Source organism: Apium graveolens, chromosome 3 (genome assembly GCF_009905375.1).
Source record: "Apium graveolens cultivar Ventura chromosome 3, ASM990537v1, whole genome shotgun sequence".
Classification (NCBI taxonomy): domain Eukaryota; kingdom Viridiplantae; phylum Streptophyta; class Magnoliopsida; order Apiales; family Apiaceae; genus Apium; species Apium graveolens.
Window position 1 is genome coordinate 91,171,827 of NC_133649.1, and position 17,149 is coordinate 91,188,975.

Genomic DNA, 17,149 nt, shown 5'->3' on the forward strand with positions numbered 1-17,149 from the left:
GATTCTGACGATCTTTACATACACTTATATATCATATAGAGTACTAATAAGATCTAAGAATAACAATAAAAGAACCCCTACATAGTGTGGCATGAAAAGTTTTCTTATTTTTGGGGTTATTACAGTAGTTATAGAAAACTATATATATATATATAAAAATAAATAAATATATATATTATACTCGGGAACATCGACTCCCGTTTTAGAAAAATGTTCACATTTGGGTCCCCTATACTAAGGGTATACGCAACTACTGCTTATCTCTAGCATATGTATTATGCAGTTTATAAGCATTTGAATTGATAATAGAATATCAAGATTTCACCACATGCATATATATACCATATCAACATGCTCCAATATATCGCAATATTTGATATAAACAGTCATGCACTTATCTCAAGATAATGCATCAATATATTTACATCACAACAACAGTATAACAGGTAGAAAACTTTCCTGAGTGTTACGGGATAGACTTAAGCTTAGAGTGGGTCCGATAACCTATGAACAAAAACATGATCTGGAATTAGACCACGGTCGCTTAAGAAACTAGTCAAAACTCACTCATACCCTAACGGTCATTTATACGCTTAATGATTTGCGTTAATCGTTTGCGTACCCTCGGCTCCACCAATTTTAATAAATTAATCGTTATGAATTTTAAGGCGACTCTTTCGCGAATACTCTACCAACTGCCTAACCCACCTTAAATAATTGTTTCATATTCCAGTTAGTCTTTTAAGTGCCTTAAACAAGGTCTCAAAGTAAAGCGAGGGGTAAAGGTTCGTTCGCGAAACGCCATAATTTAAAACGGTCGTTTCTCCTAAACCGTAAATCGGATCTAAGTGAACGACATATCAAAACGAAGCTTGAATCATAAACTTTCTAAGAATGGTAATGGTAAGTTCATGGTAGTGAGTGTTCGGGTGCAAAAGTCATGCACAAAACAGTCTAAGGAAAATTGGGCATTACGACGGCCATAACTTAGCGATTCCCAAATTTTACCAAATCAATTCAATATCAAACCACCACCAATCAACACCATTCAACCACAATACAAGATCATTCAACCATAACTCAAGATCTCAACTTATTCATCTAAACCAAGTCAAAATGTGACCAAGAACTTCAAATCCCACAAGTATCACTCCTAACTCCAAAATCAACAAAACCACTTACTAAACAAAGCTCTAAACATGATTACACACCCATTACACTAACCCATCATCTAAACATTAGGAAATCTAAACAAACAAAACTTAAGACTAAGATCATGAAGAGTTATACCTTCCTTGAAGCTTTTAATCCATGAAAGATCATTGGAATGCCCATGGAAGCCTTGATCTATGCTTAAGCTACCTTGACCTTACAAATAAAATCAAGAATCAAAAATTTGTTCTTGAAAGTTACTATTCACCCTAAAATTTTAGGAATTGTTTAACTAGGTAAACCTTGGATTCTTGGATCCAAACTTGTAGCATAACTAAGTTATGAAATATAGGATCCAAAGAAACAAACCTTGGAATTTTCCATGGCCTAGAGCTTGAGTTTTGAAAATCTATTTCACCATTTTTATGAAAAGGCCGAATGAAAGAAGAATAAAATGGGGGAGAGCTTTTTCTTGCTTGGTTTTCCTTGGGAAATGAGAAAGAAATGCTTGGTGGAGGAGATTTTTGAACAAATATCTTAATAAAGTGATGACATCACTTGCTCATGTCATTGCTTGCATCATTCCTTTGCCACATGTCCTTCCCTTATGGCTTGATGATGTCATCCTCCTCTAATCTCTTTGATTAGTGCTTAATTATTTGGTTAATCCTTTGGTTACTTGTATAAGCTTGATCCTTGGTCGCTTATTTGTTTTACGGTTCGCTTAACTCTCGTTCTCGGTGATCGTTTGAGGGATTATATTCGGGATCTTATTACTTGGGCTTCCATAATCATGTTACCTTATACTCAATCCTTTCGGTATCTGGTGGATTTTCGAAAAAAATCAAAGTGTTCGTATTTGGATTCTGACGATCTTTACATACACTCATATACTTTACGGAGTACTAATAAGATCTCAGAATATCAATAAAAGAACTCCTACATAGTGTGGCATGAAAAATTTCCTTAATCAGCATAATTAGTAAAAGTTACTATTCATCAGTGTCTCAAAAATTCCAAAATTTGGGGTTATTATACCTTTGCTTCTTCCCATTTGGTCATGTAGTCAATTGATACGAACACATAGCGTAGGTCTCCTCTACCGCGGGAAAAAAGGACCCATAATACCTATACCCCAGACAACTAATTGGATCGTAGAAAGGACTGGTGCAGGAAGGCTCGGGATTTTCCTTAGGCATATTGTTGAACTTTTGATATTGGTTGCATTTTTTGACATATATAATTGCAACTGCGTGGATTGTTGGTCAATGGTACCCTTGCCTGATGACTTTGTATGCCAAAGCCTTTGCTTCCAAATGATCTTCACAAATTCCTTCGTGCACCTCCCAAAGACAGTAGTCGACTTCATCCAGATCGACACATTTTAGAGTTGGCGCTGAAAAAATTTGCCTGTACAGCTGATCATCTTCACTGAAAAAATGAGCAGCTTTATGTTTCAAGTATCTGGCTTTGTTCTTGACTTCCGAGAGTGTTCCATGTTTCAAATAGGCTATAAATGGTGTCATCCAGTTCTATGGGTTGTTGATGCATAAGATTTTAGGCCTTTTTGTTCTTGGGGCCCAAAGTTCTTCAAAGTAGACCGAGGTGCTTAAATCTGAAGCATTTCGTATCATTTTGGCGAGCTCATCCACCTTAGAATTGTACTCCCTGTTTGCTTGTAGGATTGTTGAATCCGGGAAGGTTTCCAAGATACTCCTTACCATGTCTTGGTTTTGTGCTAGTTTTTGATCATTGACGATATACTCCCCGTTTATCTGCTTAACCACAATCTGGAAATCACTGTGTATTATTAGGCTTCTTACCTCGAGAGATTTTGCTAGTTTGAGTCCGAAGAGCAGTGCTTCGTACTCAGCCTAATTGTTTATTGCTTTAATGGTAAAAATTATTGCTTGTTGAATTGTGAATCCTCCCAGACTAGTGAGAATGAGTCCAGCCCCGGATCGCTCGGCGATTTCCAATCCATTAACATATAATGTCCATGAATCCTTGCTGAGAGATTCACCTTCGATGTTGGTTATATTTGTAGTGATCGTTGGAGATTCATGAAATGTACATTCCATGATAAATTCAGCCAATGCTTGAGCCTTTATTGATGTCCGGAGTACGAACTTGATATTTAATTAACTCAGCTCGATCGCCCAATTTACGAGCCTCCCGGATGCATCGAGTTTGTGGATGATTTTTCAGAAGGGTTGATCTACGACCACTTTGATTTCTCGGTTTGGAAGTATTGCCTTAGCTTCATGCTTGAGTGTACGAGGGCCAAGATGAACTTTTCCAAGTTTGGATATCGGGTTTCTGCCTCTTTAAGAACTTGGCTGACATAATACACCGAGCTTTGGACGCCCTCATCTTGCTGGATGAGCATAGAGGGGACTACTTTTGAACCAGATGCTATGTAAAGAGATAAAGGTTCTCCTAGTTTTGCCTTTGACAGAATTGGGGGTTCATTAGATGTCTTATCACTTCTTCGAATGCTGAGTTGCACTCCGGGGACCAATCTATTTGCTTTTTATTTCGCGCTCCTTTGAGTAATTCAAAAAAAGGAAGACACATCTCCACAAGTTTTCGCATAAACCTGCGAAGCGCTGCCAGGCATCCGGCTAGCTTCTGAATATCCTTTTGAGCCCGAGGAACTTTTATTTCCATGATCACCTTTGTTTTCTCCGGGTTGGCCTCTATTCCACTTTCGCTAATGAGGAACCCAACAACTTTCCAGAAGGGACTCCGAATGCGCATTTTTTCGGGTTGAGCTTCATATTGTATTTCCTTAAGTTATCAAAACACTCTTTTAGGTCTTTGATGTGGTCCGGGATTGTTGTTGACTTGTATATCATGACGTTGACATACGATTCCATATTTCTACCCAGTTGGTTCTTGAAGATTGTGTTCATCATTTTCTGATAGGTGGCTCTGGCGTTGATGAGCCTGAATGGCATCATAATAAAAGCATAGACGGCCCGGTGGGTTATAAAGGCTATTTTTGCAATGTCTTTCGGGTCCATCTTTATAATGACTCGTATATTTTGTATTATTTAAAAGTGTAATTGTTAAATAATTAAATAAACAAAATATGTGTATTGGTCCTGTCAGCTGTGTGTTATTTTGTTATCAATTATATGTGATTTTTGGTTTACGAGGATTATTCGTATAATTAAATATTAGCTATATTATTTTTGTTTCACTTTTAAAAGTGGTTTTATTTCAGATTTATTTTCATAAAATATTTGGATTGTCTCTAAAACTATTTTGAATAATATTCGTGATATGAATAATTGCGAGCGGTAATTTTAGTAATTAATCGGTGGAATTTTTGCGTTGAAAACCCGAAATTTAATCGAGTACCCACAAAATTTTGCCGCCGTCGACGATGAACTTCGGTGAGTAGACGGTGGACGGTGATGATTTTTATCTGAGTCATAAATTTATAAAAACAAATAAAGTGATTCGTATAATTAGTTTTTGAATGTAAATATTTATTGTAAAGTCGTATTGAATCGTTGATTGCGAAATTGTGATTGTTGGGATTTGGACATCGATTATGTTTCGACGAGTAGGCTTATAAATAGAGGAGTCGCTGTCCAAATTTTCTGAAAATTATTTTATTTACGAAACGTGTACTATATTATATTAAATGTTTAGTTATTGTTAATATCGTTACATGGATATATATATATATATGTACATTATACGTGTCGGGTTATCGAATTGGGTTATTTAGGTTCGAGGATATCAAGCATGTCGGTATAACTAATTAGGTTATTCTGTTACTGTAGATCCCAGTCAAAGTTCGCGAGGACCAAAGTCAGTCAACCGCAACTACCCTAGGAATCCCGAAAAATCGTCACAAGGAAAGTACCCCTGATCATACTTTTATGGTTCAGTATATATGAATAGACTGTTGTTTTATTATCGAACAGGAACAAAAACGTTTTAAGTTACGTATCCCCTGTAGTTATAATCATCTGTTTAAAATCTGTTTTGGGGAAAAGTAACTTCGAAGAGGTACCTATCTCAAATGAAAATGATTTGTGAAACAATTTTACGTGTGCTGTTAAATGAACGATTTTAAACTGAGATAGGTACAAGTGATTTGAAAATTGGATAAAATGATCAGATATTGTATACATAGGGGCCAGAGTGGCCTATTGAGGTTGCGTAAGAGGCTAACTCGGTTGTGCGTACTACATAATCGATTAGTCCAGCAGGTCAAAGACCTAGCTAATCTTTGAGTTCCGGAACAGGTTTATGGGATGGCAGTTGATAGCCTGATCAACTATCTTCACATATCCACTACGTATTCTATTTGGCTTTGTGATTCCCGTAACAGAATAAGTGATTTATACAGTTGAATTATAAATGTGAATAGCATGCTAAATTTGGACTCTGGTATTTACACAGCACACAACTATATTGTTTTATTAAGAGCGTGCTAGTCAGTGATATCCAGTTTTAAATGTTGTTATCTTGACAGGGAGTTAAAATGATTTACAGGTTACTGTTTTATAGTTATGTTCCTATAATTGTTTACATTACTGTTTTACTCAGATATTTATATGTTGGTACTAATGAGTGATTATATGCTCACCCTTGCAACCTGTTATATATCTCGCAGATGCCTAGACGATCTATCAGACCTGGTCAGAACAGAGTTTCAGCCCCTTCCGGTCCCGGCTCCTCTGAGGTAGTTTGTATCAGACCATATGCGACCAGAAGAGTTGCTAAATAAGTTAGTGTGTCAGACTTTTAAATAAATGATTTATAATAGCGAGTAGCTTAAATCATACTTGAACCTGGATCAGATCTTGGTTTTGGGGGTCGTCTTAATATAATAATAATAATCTTGTAGTTTGTATTTGTGGTTTGTTGTGTTTAGTGAAGTCAACTCCTGACCCCGGGGTTGAGGCCGTCACAATCTTAACCTGATTATATCCGGAAAAAGCGTCCATGAAGCTGAGCATCACATGTCCCGAGGTTGCATCGGTTAGTTGATTAATGTTAGGGAGAGGGTTGAATATTTTGGGCATGCTGAATTCAGGCTTGTTTAGTCGACACACATCCTCCACTTTCCATTGGGTTTTTTGACCAGCACCACATTAGCCAGCCAATCTGGATACTTGATTTCACAAATGATGTTCGCCTTGAGGAATTTTTCCACTTCATCATCGATTTCTTGTTGTCGCTCCGGGAGAAATTCCTTCATTTTCGCTTAATTGGACTTTGTTTAGGATCAACGTCCAAGCTATGCATTGCAACTGATTCATCGATCACGGGCATATCTTCCGGTGCCCAGGAAAATACATCGGCATATTCTCTTAACAACTCGACGAGCTCTTTCTGGAAGGTTGATTCCAGGCCTTTTCCAATTCTCAACTTCCGGGTGGGGTACACGGGATTAAGTTCTACTTCCACAATGTGTTCAGCCGGCTCGACCTTGGTTTTTTCTTTGGTTTCAACAAACTTTTGGATCCGGGCATATGCGTTGGTTACGATTTGTCCCGAATCTTCTATAACATTCACATCCAATTTGGGTCTTTTGCCGAGGTGCTCTCGGTGTTTCTTTTAGTTTTGTACCTTGGGTAGGGACATTGCTTTTCACCTGTTCTCGGGCTCTATTTCAGCCATGACTAAAGCCTTCCCGTAGCACATGCCTTCCATGTCTCTATCTACTTTGAGCTCTCATATGCCTCCCGGTGTGGGGAACTTGAGCTTCAAATATATTGTTGACGGGATAGACCGGAGCTTGGTGATAGTGGGCCTCCCGAGGATCATATAGTAAGATGATGCTGCACTTATTACGTAGAACTTCATAACATGAGAAACCAGCTGGGGACAGTTGCAAAAGTCACAGGGAGATAGATTACGCCCCAGATATGTATCATTGAATTTTCGAATCCATAAGAGGGTCTTCTAGGCAGAAGTCTATTCGTAGGTGGTCGAGTTTCATTCTATTAAGTGTGTGTTCGAAAACTATGTTTGTAAAAGAACCATTATCGATTAAGATCCTTTTTACCTCATTATATGCAACATCGAGAGTCACCACCAACGCTTGGTTGTGATCCGGGTCCAGACCCTCATAATCTGAATAGGAGAAGTAAATCGGCTCATCCTCGAATAGTTGGATCATCATAACATCATTATCCACGTCTAGGCTCCGGGGTGGTGAAGTTGTGCCACCAAAGACAACATTGACCATATGCTTGCCATTTCCCGGGGCTTTGTCTTTGTCATTCAACTTTCTCTGCACATACTGGTTCATGTTTCCTTTCTTGATTTGATCTTCGATGAACATTTTAAAGGAGAAATAGTTTTCAGTTGTGTGACCGTGATCTTCATGGTACCCACAATGCTTGTCCCTTGCCCTATTCTCTGGCGGTGCAAGTAAGGGTTTTGGGGGATAATAAAAGTGTTTTCCTTTAACTTCCCTTAAGATATCAACCTGGGGCCTGTTGAGAGGCGTCCATTCGAGATCCGGCTTTGGCTCTCTCTTGGACCTCAGTTTTCTATCATTCATTTGAGGTCCTGAATATCCATCCCGGGGTGGGGTTCTCTGGGAGCGTTGGATGTAGTTAGACTATTTGTCAACCTTGAGCCTTTTATCTTTCCTGTATGATGAGCGTCTTTCCCATGACTCATCATTATCATGGATCCTTCTATTCATCTTTATTGATGTAAGGAAGTCATTCTCTTTTATGAACTTAAAGGCTAGTGCGTAAGCGGATGTGAGGCTCTGGGGTTCTCTGTGGATCAGATCTTTGAAATAACCTTCACAAGTCACAAGGTGTAAATTTCTTCGAAATATGTTCAAAGCCTTTTTTTCCTCCAGGTTGGAGAGTTGGTTAACAGCTTCTTGGAATCTCTTGATAAACTCGGAGAATGATTCCTTACTTATTTGTTGTATTGTTTACAAATGGCACATTTGTAATTAAAGTCATCTGGTTGGCCTGGAATCTCTTCAAGAAAAATTTCTGGAAGTCTTTCCATGAATCTACACTCCGGGACGGAATCCGGCTGAACCACTTTTGTGCTCCTTCTTTTAGTGTTGATGCGAAGAAACGACACCTTGTGAGGTCACTGTAGTCATAGATGTTCGAAATTTGTTCGAAGTAATTGAGGTGCTCCTCGGGGTCAACCAGCCCATTGAAAGAATAAAAGTTGAAGTGTTTAAGCCCAGATTCCCGGGAAGTGGACTCCGGTTTTTTGGTGAAGGGGGTGGCAGCTGCACCTACTTCCATGTTGCCTTCGACTTTTCTTTTAAGGTCACGCAGAGCCAGAGCCATTTGCTCTTACTTTGACTCTTTTTCGGGTTCGGAGTCCGAAGAAACATGAATTATGTGGGCTTTTTTCTTCAATTTTGCCTCTTCTTCCTGAATTCTCTTTTCAATAATTGCCTTGGCTTTAGCCTCTTCCTCTTTCCGAATCCAGTCCCGGAGAGAGGCCCTTCTAACTTCATCACGGGCATCATCAATTGGCATTTTCATGTTTTTGGCGATTCGATCCAAAACAAAGCCGCGGATTTCTCCGGAGTGTTCTTCTTCCTGGTCTCTGGATCGGGTTTCGGGCTCTGGATGGTTCTTCTCTTTCCACAGGTTCATTGCAGCTTGGATCTGTTCCCGAGTCATGTTCCCCCAGGGATTTTTAGAAGTTTCTGCATACTTATGAGCTTCCTTTGCAATAATTAACCTCTGATCTCCTGGTTGGAGAGGTTGCGATGAGGTACGGTTTATGGGGAACCCTTCCACAATATCATCTATGTCACCGTCCCTGGGCGGGGCGGTTGGAGGCGGAACTGGTCCGAAAATGGCAGCTTTGCTCTTTCTTGTAGTCATCTCTCTCAACAATGCGTAAGAATCACATCTAAACAAGGTGTGTGCTTATACAACAATACGTAAGACTAGATTTAAGTATGTGGTAATCACAGACATAACCCAGTATGTGCTCACGTATTATGACAAATATGGCTAAACAAGATCTACTAATGACACCTTAAAAGCAAAAGCGTTGAACAAAGTAGATTTGAAAAATTAAAACTGTAATCTTACGGGGGTGAGAGATTCAGGTCTCCTGGGGAGAGTAGAGAGATTTAAAACAACGACACCACTGAGCGGAGGTTCGATCCCTCCTTCTAGCGCCAATGATAACTCCAATCTTTACCTGAGCTCCTCTTCCCTTATATTCGGACTCAGCCTCCATTTTATGCAGGAAAGGGTGCACAAGTGGTTGAGTTGTAGGTGGGGCACCTGCAAAACAGAACCGTCCCCGCCGCACCTCCGGTGTGAGAATTAGTTAGGGTTTTGGAGAAAAAGGGTAAAATAGAAATTATACAGTAGGAGTGGTGTGTGTATATGTGTGTAGGTGAATAGGAATCAGTAACCCCAAAATACCTTTTGGTTAACCTTTTATATGCTTCCTATTAGGGTTTGGAGATTTGTAACTTAAATCTGGGCCGTTGGCGTGTGCTGGATTAGAGAACGCGTTGACGTCTGTGATGGACCAACATATCTCCGAATTCGGACCGTTAAAAAGTTTCAGATTTGGGTAATCTGAACGGTGGTGATGTTGTCACGTGTCCACGCCCTTCCTCTATTATTATTTGGGCCGTGGGCTCATTTTATTAGGGCTCTGAGCTAATATAGATTGGGCTAATAAAATAAGATACTTGTAAAGGCTCCGGTGAGGCAATAAAGATATTACATTGTAACCTTGAGCATATTTGGACAAGTTACAAATTATGGAAATGACTGGACAAGGCACAAACTTAAATAAGATGACTAAACAAATCAAACCGCCACCAAAAAATCCAATTATACTCGTATCATTCACAGTAAATTGAACTCGATTCCAAGGTAAACAAACAACTAACAAGGATAGCATTGTTTGAGTTTCTTGAATAATTTCTTCAGATAGCAAATGGAAATGAGGAATTTAGTTGGTGTCAAGAGACATCCAAAAATAGTAGGAAAATTAGTAAAGGTGATAATTTTTCGATTTCGACTTTTTTACATACGGATTTTATCGATTTTTTTCCATTTCGGTTCGGTTTCAATTTTTTGTTTGGTAAATAATTGAATGCTCACTGATGAGAAAAAATGCATTTTATTGGATTTGCATGTTGTGGCCTTGTGGGTGTATTCGTTCGTATCAGTTCTTCCTACTCAATCCTCGTTCAATGTTTGAATTTGATTGCTAATGCTTTGTGAACTTTAAATCTTAAGAGATATAGTCATGTAAATAATATTGAAAAAAAGCTGAGCTCAATAAGTTTAAAATTCGACATTTTAAAAAATTTGAACAATAAAAGAAGATTCAGCTGAGACCAAGTTTATAAAACTCTTTCCTCTTTGTGCTGGTACCTTTAACATTCTGAGGTCCTGCGGATACTTGGAATCGTGGACGTAACAATTACACTTCATCGCCACAAAGATTCCAGTGGGTTCCACCAAAATCTAAAACACAACAGCAGCCATTAACCTTAAAATTAACTTATGCAGGAAAAACATTCACCGGGAACAGAACTGAATCTCCAAGAAAAATGGAAAAACTCTGCAGCAACTTTGATCTTAACCCGCCACAAATTTCTTCGATTTCCACCAAATTTCCGACAAGACCAACTTCATCACTTGCTTACATTTCTCATATATCGTGCTCAAATGGTAGTAGACACCACAAATTTGTGGTACAAAAAATAGTTTCTACACCCAAGAATGGTTCTAGTTCACAATTTGATAAAACTGGGGATTCTGTTGGGTTGAATCAAGGACTGGTAAAGAGTATTGGTAGAGGACTTGTTGGTTTTGCTGCTGCTCTAGCTGTTTGTGTTGATTCTCCAGCTTTAGCTGAGTCTTTAACTGTTGCATTCCCTGTTTCTCCTGCTCATGAGGTACTCTCTCTCTCTCTCTCTCTCTCTCTCGCCCTCCCTCTCCCTCTCTCTCTCTCTCTGTGTTGCAAATAAATAATTATTTGTTGGGTAGGTAAATACAGTGCAGAGAACTCTTGTGGAAGCTTGGAGTTTGATTAGAGAGACCTTTGTTGACCCTACTTTTAATCACCAAGGTAAGCCCGAGTACTTTCATCATAATTCTTGTTATTTGTTTTTGTGAGATGTTTAAATGAGGTTGTATAAATTTAGCATTCAAATTGTGGTTGAGATGATACGAGATTTTTTAATTTGTAGATTGGGATATGAAGCTACAACAAACAATGGTTGAAATGTTTCCGCTCCGATCAGCTGATGCCGCTTATAATAAGATCAGCGGAATGCTTGCTACGCTTGGTGACCCCTTTACACGAATTATCAGTCCAAAGGTCTCCTTTTTTTACTCATCACATCCTTCCGAATATTTTATTTGTACTGCTTCTTTTGGGGCCATTTTACACAAGACATCCGTGTACATTATGTATGTCAATTACTGGCGATGGAATCACATTTATATACATATTGCTTTGTCATCCATTCTCAACTATCTAACCACAGTTATTGTGGAACCTACATCGTTTTTTTGTTCTTAGTTTGGGCTCAAGTGAATTTAACCTGCAGGAGTACCAAAGTTTCAGAATTGGCAGCGATGGAAACTTACGTGGAGTTGGTCTATTCATAAATGTCGATCCAAAGTCAGGACATCTGGTTTGTCAATTCAAACTTTAATTTACATGGTAGATTTCTTTGTATTAACTGTTTCAACCAAGATTTGTGGATTGATGAAATTATCAAGTCATAGTACAGGGAACATGTTTAACGGCTATACTAGATACAGTAGCAGCATAGTCTTTTTTCATCTATAAGTAGCTCGACTTTTGAATGATTGTATCTGCGGACTATTCTCCTCTGGCTTTATGTGGATAGTGTAAACTTAATAAAACATAACATTAAGGAGAACTTTAAAAATATAAGCTGATGCGATTCACCAATGGCAAAAAAAAATGATTAGTGTTTCAACTCAAAGAAACTATATTGTGAAAATTTGTATGGCGCCATGTAGTAACTTTGAGACGCGTTCATCATAATGATGATGTGTTTTGTACACAATGCGCAATTGTCCGCTATCATATGAAACTTTGACATCATGGTATCTTACTCTGAATATCTTTTGGGGGGGGGACCTTGCAACACAAATATATGTTAGATGCATGTGAACAATTTATTAAAATTTAAGTCGGCAATAGTACTACTAGTATTGAATGACAATTATAAAATTTGCGTTTATAGTAAGTATCTCATGTATTATTCAGGTCGTTATGTCTTGCCTAGAGGGTAGCCCAGCAGATCGTGCTGGCATACATGAAGGAGACGAGTTAATGGAAATCAATGGTATGTCAATGTTAAACTCCTGCATTTTAATCTGTATTTCTAAGGTGGATACTGCAAGTAGCATGTATTGTTTGATATTTTTCCAGTAACAATAGATGCTATAATGACATATTTAAAACTTATGTTGCATCTTTCTCAGGCCTTGAGGGAATATCTTTAATTTGTGGAATTAGTTACTGCACTGTCATAATTTCTTTGTTTCAACAATCTGTATAAGCCTCTAGCTGCCTTCTTGAATAGGTCATCCTTTCTAAAAAAATTAGACAATTATAAGGCTATGTTTGTTTGCAAAGATTACAAGATCTCCAGATTCCAAAATATCTATATATAGCTTATACTCTTTTATTTATACTTCAAGCCTTATCATAATCCTGCAGTCTTTTTTTTAATTACTTTCTAGTTCATTTTGGTTAAGTTTTTTATACCACAATCTCCCTGGATTTATTAATATGGTTGAAATAATATAAATAGTATTCTCCATGAGATGACATAAGAGAGATATAGTAGAAAGTTGGAGTGATTAAGCAAATCATCTGGGAATTATTGACTGTGAGAACAACATAGTCTAAAAGAACCAGTATTGAAGATGGTCTTATATTTTCTGTATATATATCATACTGATTACAGTTATGAAGTTTCGATACGTTAGTGATCAGGCTACTTAAAATATCAGTACATTCATGTTGCTAAGAGCTTTTAGATGTATTTCTAATTTTATAACTTATTAAGAATATATATATATATATAACTTTTGAAATGCTCGTGGATTCTTTTTACCCTTTATACTTACCATAAAGCAAATTAATTGGAACTTATAAACAACTTACTGCACAGCAATCACCTAACAAAAAGAATAGGATAATAGATTCAACACATCTGAAAATCTTTTGGAGAAAGGCAGAAGAGAAAGAATAAAATATGTTAAGGCTTTTAAAGATCCAAAGTCGACAAAAAGGACGACCGGAATCAGGCAACACGCTGCATGTGCTTCTTGTCTCTTATTATCATTTAGGTAGTTAATGGTACAGAAACTTTTTTTTGGTTACACCTTAGTTCTGCATGCCAATAAGTCAATAACACTTCCGAGGTACTATATTATACAGACTAACCATCTTGTATGTTTTTTTTCTGGGGCTTCAGGAGAGAGACTTGATGGTATCAGCAGTGAAGGAGCAGCACAGAAGCTCAGAGGGAAAGTTGGGACATCTGTTACAGTAAAAGTTCACAGGGTAAAGTTGCATCCTATAAAAAGAAATGCACATAATATTTAGTACGGTTTAAGACTGTTAAAAAAAGTTGAACACGGATTTCTAAATGGTTTTCCGAAAATTGGCTTCTTGTTTGTATTGTGCAAACACCACTATTTGAAAATCAATGAACCAGAGGGTACAATTATATCAGTATGTTTGGTTATTATTAGTTAACTACTACTGGTCTAGCATTTGGAGCTTAGTGAGCTCTTATAAATCAATTCAATTACTTCCATATGTATCTTGGAATAACCTTTAGATGTTATACAAGATCTGCATGACTTACAATAGCAAAACGTCATCTAAGGCGAATGATGATATGGTTATTATGTAGATGAGAATTTACTCTAATTAGTATAGCTTTGATTCTGGTTTTCCCTACAGGGCAATAAATCAGGAGGTGGTGATGACTTGAGAGAGGTATTGCTTATTAGTTTGTTGAAGACTTTGAATAGTTTAGAGTTTTATACTATATTTTTTTATGTAATACTGAAGCATGCTTTATTTGTGAAGGTTAATCTACCTCGCGAGTTTATAAAGCTTTCCCCTATTTCTAGTGCCGTCATTCCTCATAAAACTTCTGATGGCCGTCTGTCAAAGACTGGTTATGTGAAACTGTTAGCATTCTCTCAGGTACAATAGTTGGCAGTTACAAAAAATCTTTATTACAAACATGAAATAAATACAAGTTCTATATGGAACTTTGCCATCTTCTCTGAGATTGTTACTACTTTTAATGACAGACTGCTGCTTCTGATATGGAAAACGCAGTTGCCGAGTTGGAGAATCAGGGAGTACAATCATACATACTCGATCTACGTAACAACCCGGCAAGTTTCTCACTGTTTTCAACTTTTTTTACTGGACTTTCTCTCGATTGTTTGTAGTTCTTTTCTTATACAAGTTTGTTTGCAGGGAGGTCTGGTAAAGGCAGGCCTTGATGTTGCACAAATATGGCTGGATGGTGACGAGACTCTTGTGAACACTATTGATAGGGATGGGAATATGTTTCCAATTAACATGGTCCATGGACATGCTAAAACACAAGATCCGCTTGTTGTACTTGTAAGTTTGGTTCATACCATACTTTCTTTTCATTTGGAAGCATATTACAGTTTTTACTTGTTGAGAAGCCTTAAAAACAAGTTATCCAGATTGACATCAATACATATGGCGCTGAGCTAATAACTAACAAAAGTTCTTGATAGAATGGTTGATGATCTAAAACTCTATGTTCTTATTTACATTAGGAAATATAAAATTATGGTTTCCTGCATTTCTTGTATTCCTCATTTTCTTCTTTGTGATTGTGAAATAGGTGAATGAGGGTAGTGCTAGCGCAAGTGAGATCTTAGCAGGTGCACTGCATGATAATGGCAGAGCTAAACTCGTAGGACATAGAACTTTCGGAAAAGGAAAAATTCAGGTAATGATATTCCCTGTCAGGAATGGTACATATTGCATTAACTTTGTGAAAAAATGGTAGCATGTGTTTATATAGTTATATTACAAAGGTCATCAAGCTTTGCAGAAAAGTTCCCCTGTATAATATGTTTTTAAAAACTGTGTCTTTGATCTTAAACATGCATATTGTTAGCATTGGATGTTGAAGTGAGACTTTATGATAAATGTTGTATGAAATACCAAAGGCACAAATTGGAGTAACAACGGAAAAAGATTAGATACCATCGACTACTAAACAGAATTTTTCTCGTTTAAAAGCCATCTGGAATGCCTCATCTAAACTTTTGCCAAATGCCAGCATGAGCACAAGTAAATTTGAATCTGTTTGTTTCATGGATACTTGGATAGTAATCTTATCAGACAGCAGAAGAAAATATATAACTATATCCTGTTGTTTTTTTATTATTTTCTCTTTTGACTTATAATCCTTTTAATGCCCATATATTTACTTGAATGCAGAGTGTTACAGAACTAGATGATGGGTCAGCTTTATTCATAACAGTTGCAAAGTATTTGTCACCAGCACTTCATGACATTGATCAAGTAGGAATAGCACCTGATGTTCAGTGCAGCGCAGAGATGCTAAACTCTCCTAGAGAGTCTTATATGAAAAATAAGAATAGTGCTTCGTCTTTGGAAGCAGATTCTTGTATCATGGTGGCAGAGCATGTACTAGAAGTTCAAGAATCCAAAGGCTCTCCCTCTTAGACAAATATTGAGCGCAAAATTGACTTGTATATATATGTATATAAAAAGTTAAAAACCTTCAATTCAATGTTCTTGTACAAAATATATATAATATAAATGAATTTCTCGAAACTTTGTGATAAAGAACAATAATTACAAATCTCATATGAAAATAGCAACGGAACGCGAAGTACTCACTGCCTCACGAGAGCACAGAGAGAGATGAGCAGAGAACTTGCAACGTATATAGTTGAAACCGGGAGTGCAAACGAGGCGCCAACGTCTGGTGAAGGTGCAGGAGGCAGCTGAGCTGAAACAGCAGCAGCACCAGAGATAATGGCTAACATGAAGAAGCTGATAAGTTGAGGCATATTAGATTAGATGAATCTGTAAAATGTGAGAGATTATGGGCTATGTTTTTTTGATTGTTTGGCGAGTATTGGATATATTTATAGTAGGAATGTGCTTGAACAATATTGTCAAAAGGACAAAACAACGTGTGGGAAACTCACTAATGGTACTGCTAGTTGTAGCTGGCTGGACGGCAAAGATGATTAGTTTAGCGGCGAACAAATTATAATTATAAATTTACTCTCTTTTGGGTAGTAGTATCTGTCATTGCCAAAATACCCCACTGTCCGACAACTCATAACATGATCTGTATGCATAATCTATCAATGATTAATCATTTACTCCCGTGAGAGTTAATATTGTAAACAAAGCTCGAATACATGTGTTATTTCGGTGTCACGGAACAATTTCAACGATGAGTGTTAAGAGATTATGTCACACTACCTCACATGACTTTCCACTTTTCATAACATTTTATTGGAGTGTTGGGATGTTGTTGGGGTGCTAATTAAATTGACTCGAATATCATATCAACTTGGATGTCAAAAGTTGGCATCCTATAAAATAAAATGTCAACTTTTTTTATTATCCCGTTTATGGTCCCAATAATTAATAAATAATTATATCTCTAATATATTTATTTATATTTTACATTTATTTTGTTAAATTTGTAAAGTTGATATATAGGAGTGTTAATCATTCAAATATTTTATGAAAAAAGAGTGTCACAATTAATGTTAAGGGAAAAATATTAAAAATAATATTTTTGATTACGCGTCAAACTTAACACCCATTCAAGAATCTCAATCATTGGAGATGCTACTAAGTGTCCTCCACCTTCACCTCAAAATGTATAGTTGTACCGGTGACCTCAAATGAATATTTTTAAAATAAAACTACAAACGGAGTTACTGTT

The 17,149-nt window shown here is 37.2% G+C and overlaps 1 protein-coding gene across 1 annotated transcript; it reads left to right on the forward strand.

The window, feature by feature from the left end:
- Positions 1-10,564: 10,564 nt before the first annotated feature.
- On the forward strand, positions 10,565-16,014 carry LOC141712598 (carboxyl-terminal-processing peptidase 3, chloroplastic-like). Its single transcript, XM_074515594.1, has 12 exons — positions 10,565-11,053; positions 11,145-11,226; positions 11,348-11,478; positions 11,711-11,797; positions 12,403-12,481; positions 13,622-13,710; positions 14,116-14,151; positions 14,245-14,364; positions 14,475-14,565; positions 14,651-14,796; positions 15,050-15,157; positions 15,655-16,014. Exons 1-12 carry the CDS (start codon positions 10,706-10,708, stop codon positions 15,901-15,903), a joined length of 1,566 nt encoding a protein of 521 aa, XP_074371695.1. The 5' UTR covers positions 10,565-10,705; the 3' UTR covers positions 15,904-16,014.
- The last annotated feature ends 1,135 nt before the right edge of the window (positions 16,015-17,149 follow it).

Excerpts from the sequence above, each read along its gene's own strand:
- LOC141712598 (XM_074515594.1), top strand. The coding sequence starts at position 10,706 with ATGGAAAAACTCTGCAGCAACTTTGATCTTAACCCGCCACAAATTTCT. Across the intron at positions 11,227-11,347 it reads CCCTACTTTTAATCACCAAG|ATTGGGATATGAAGCTACAA; the intron begins GTAAGCCCGAGT and ends TTTAATTTGTAG. Across the intron at positions 11,798-12,402 it reads ATCCAAAGTCAGGACATCTG|GTCGTTATGTCTTGCCTAGA; the intron begins GTTTGTCAATTC and ends TGTATTATTCAG.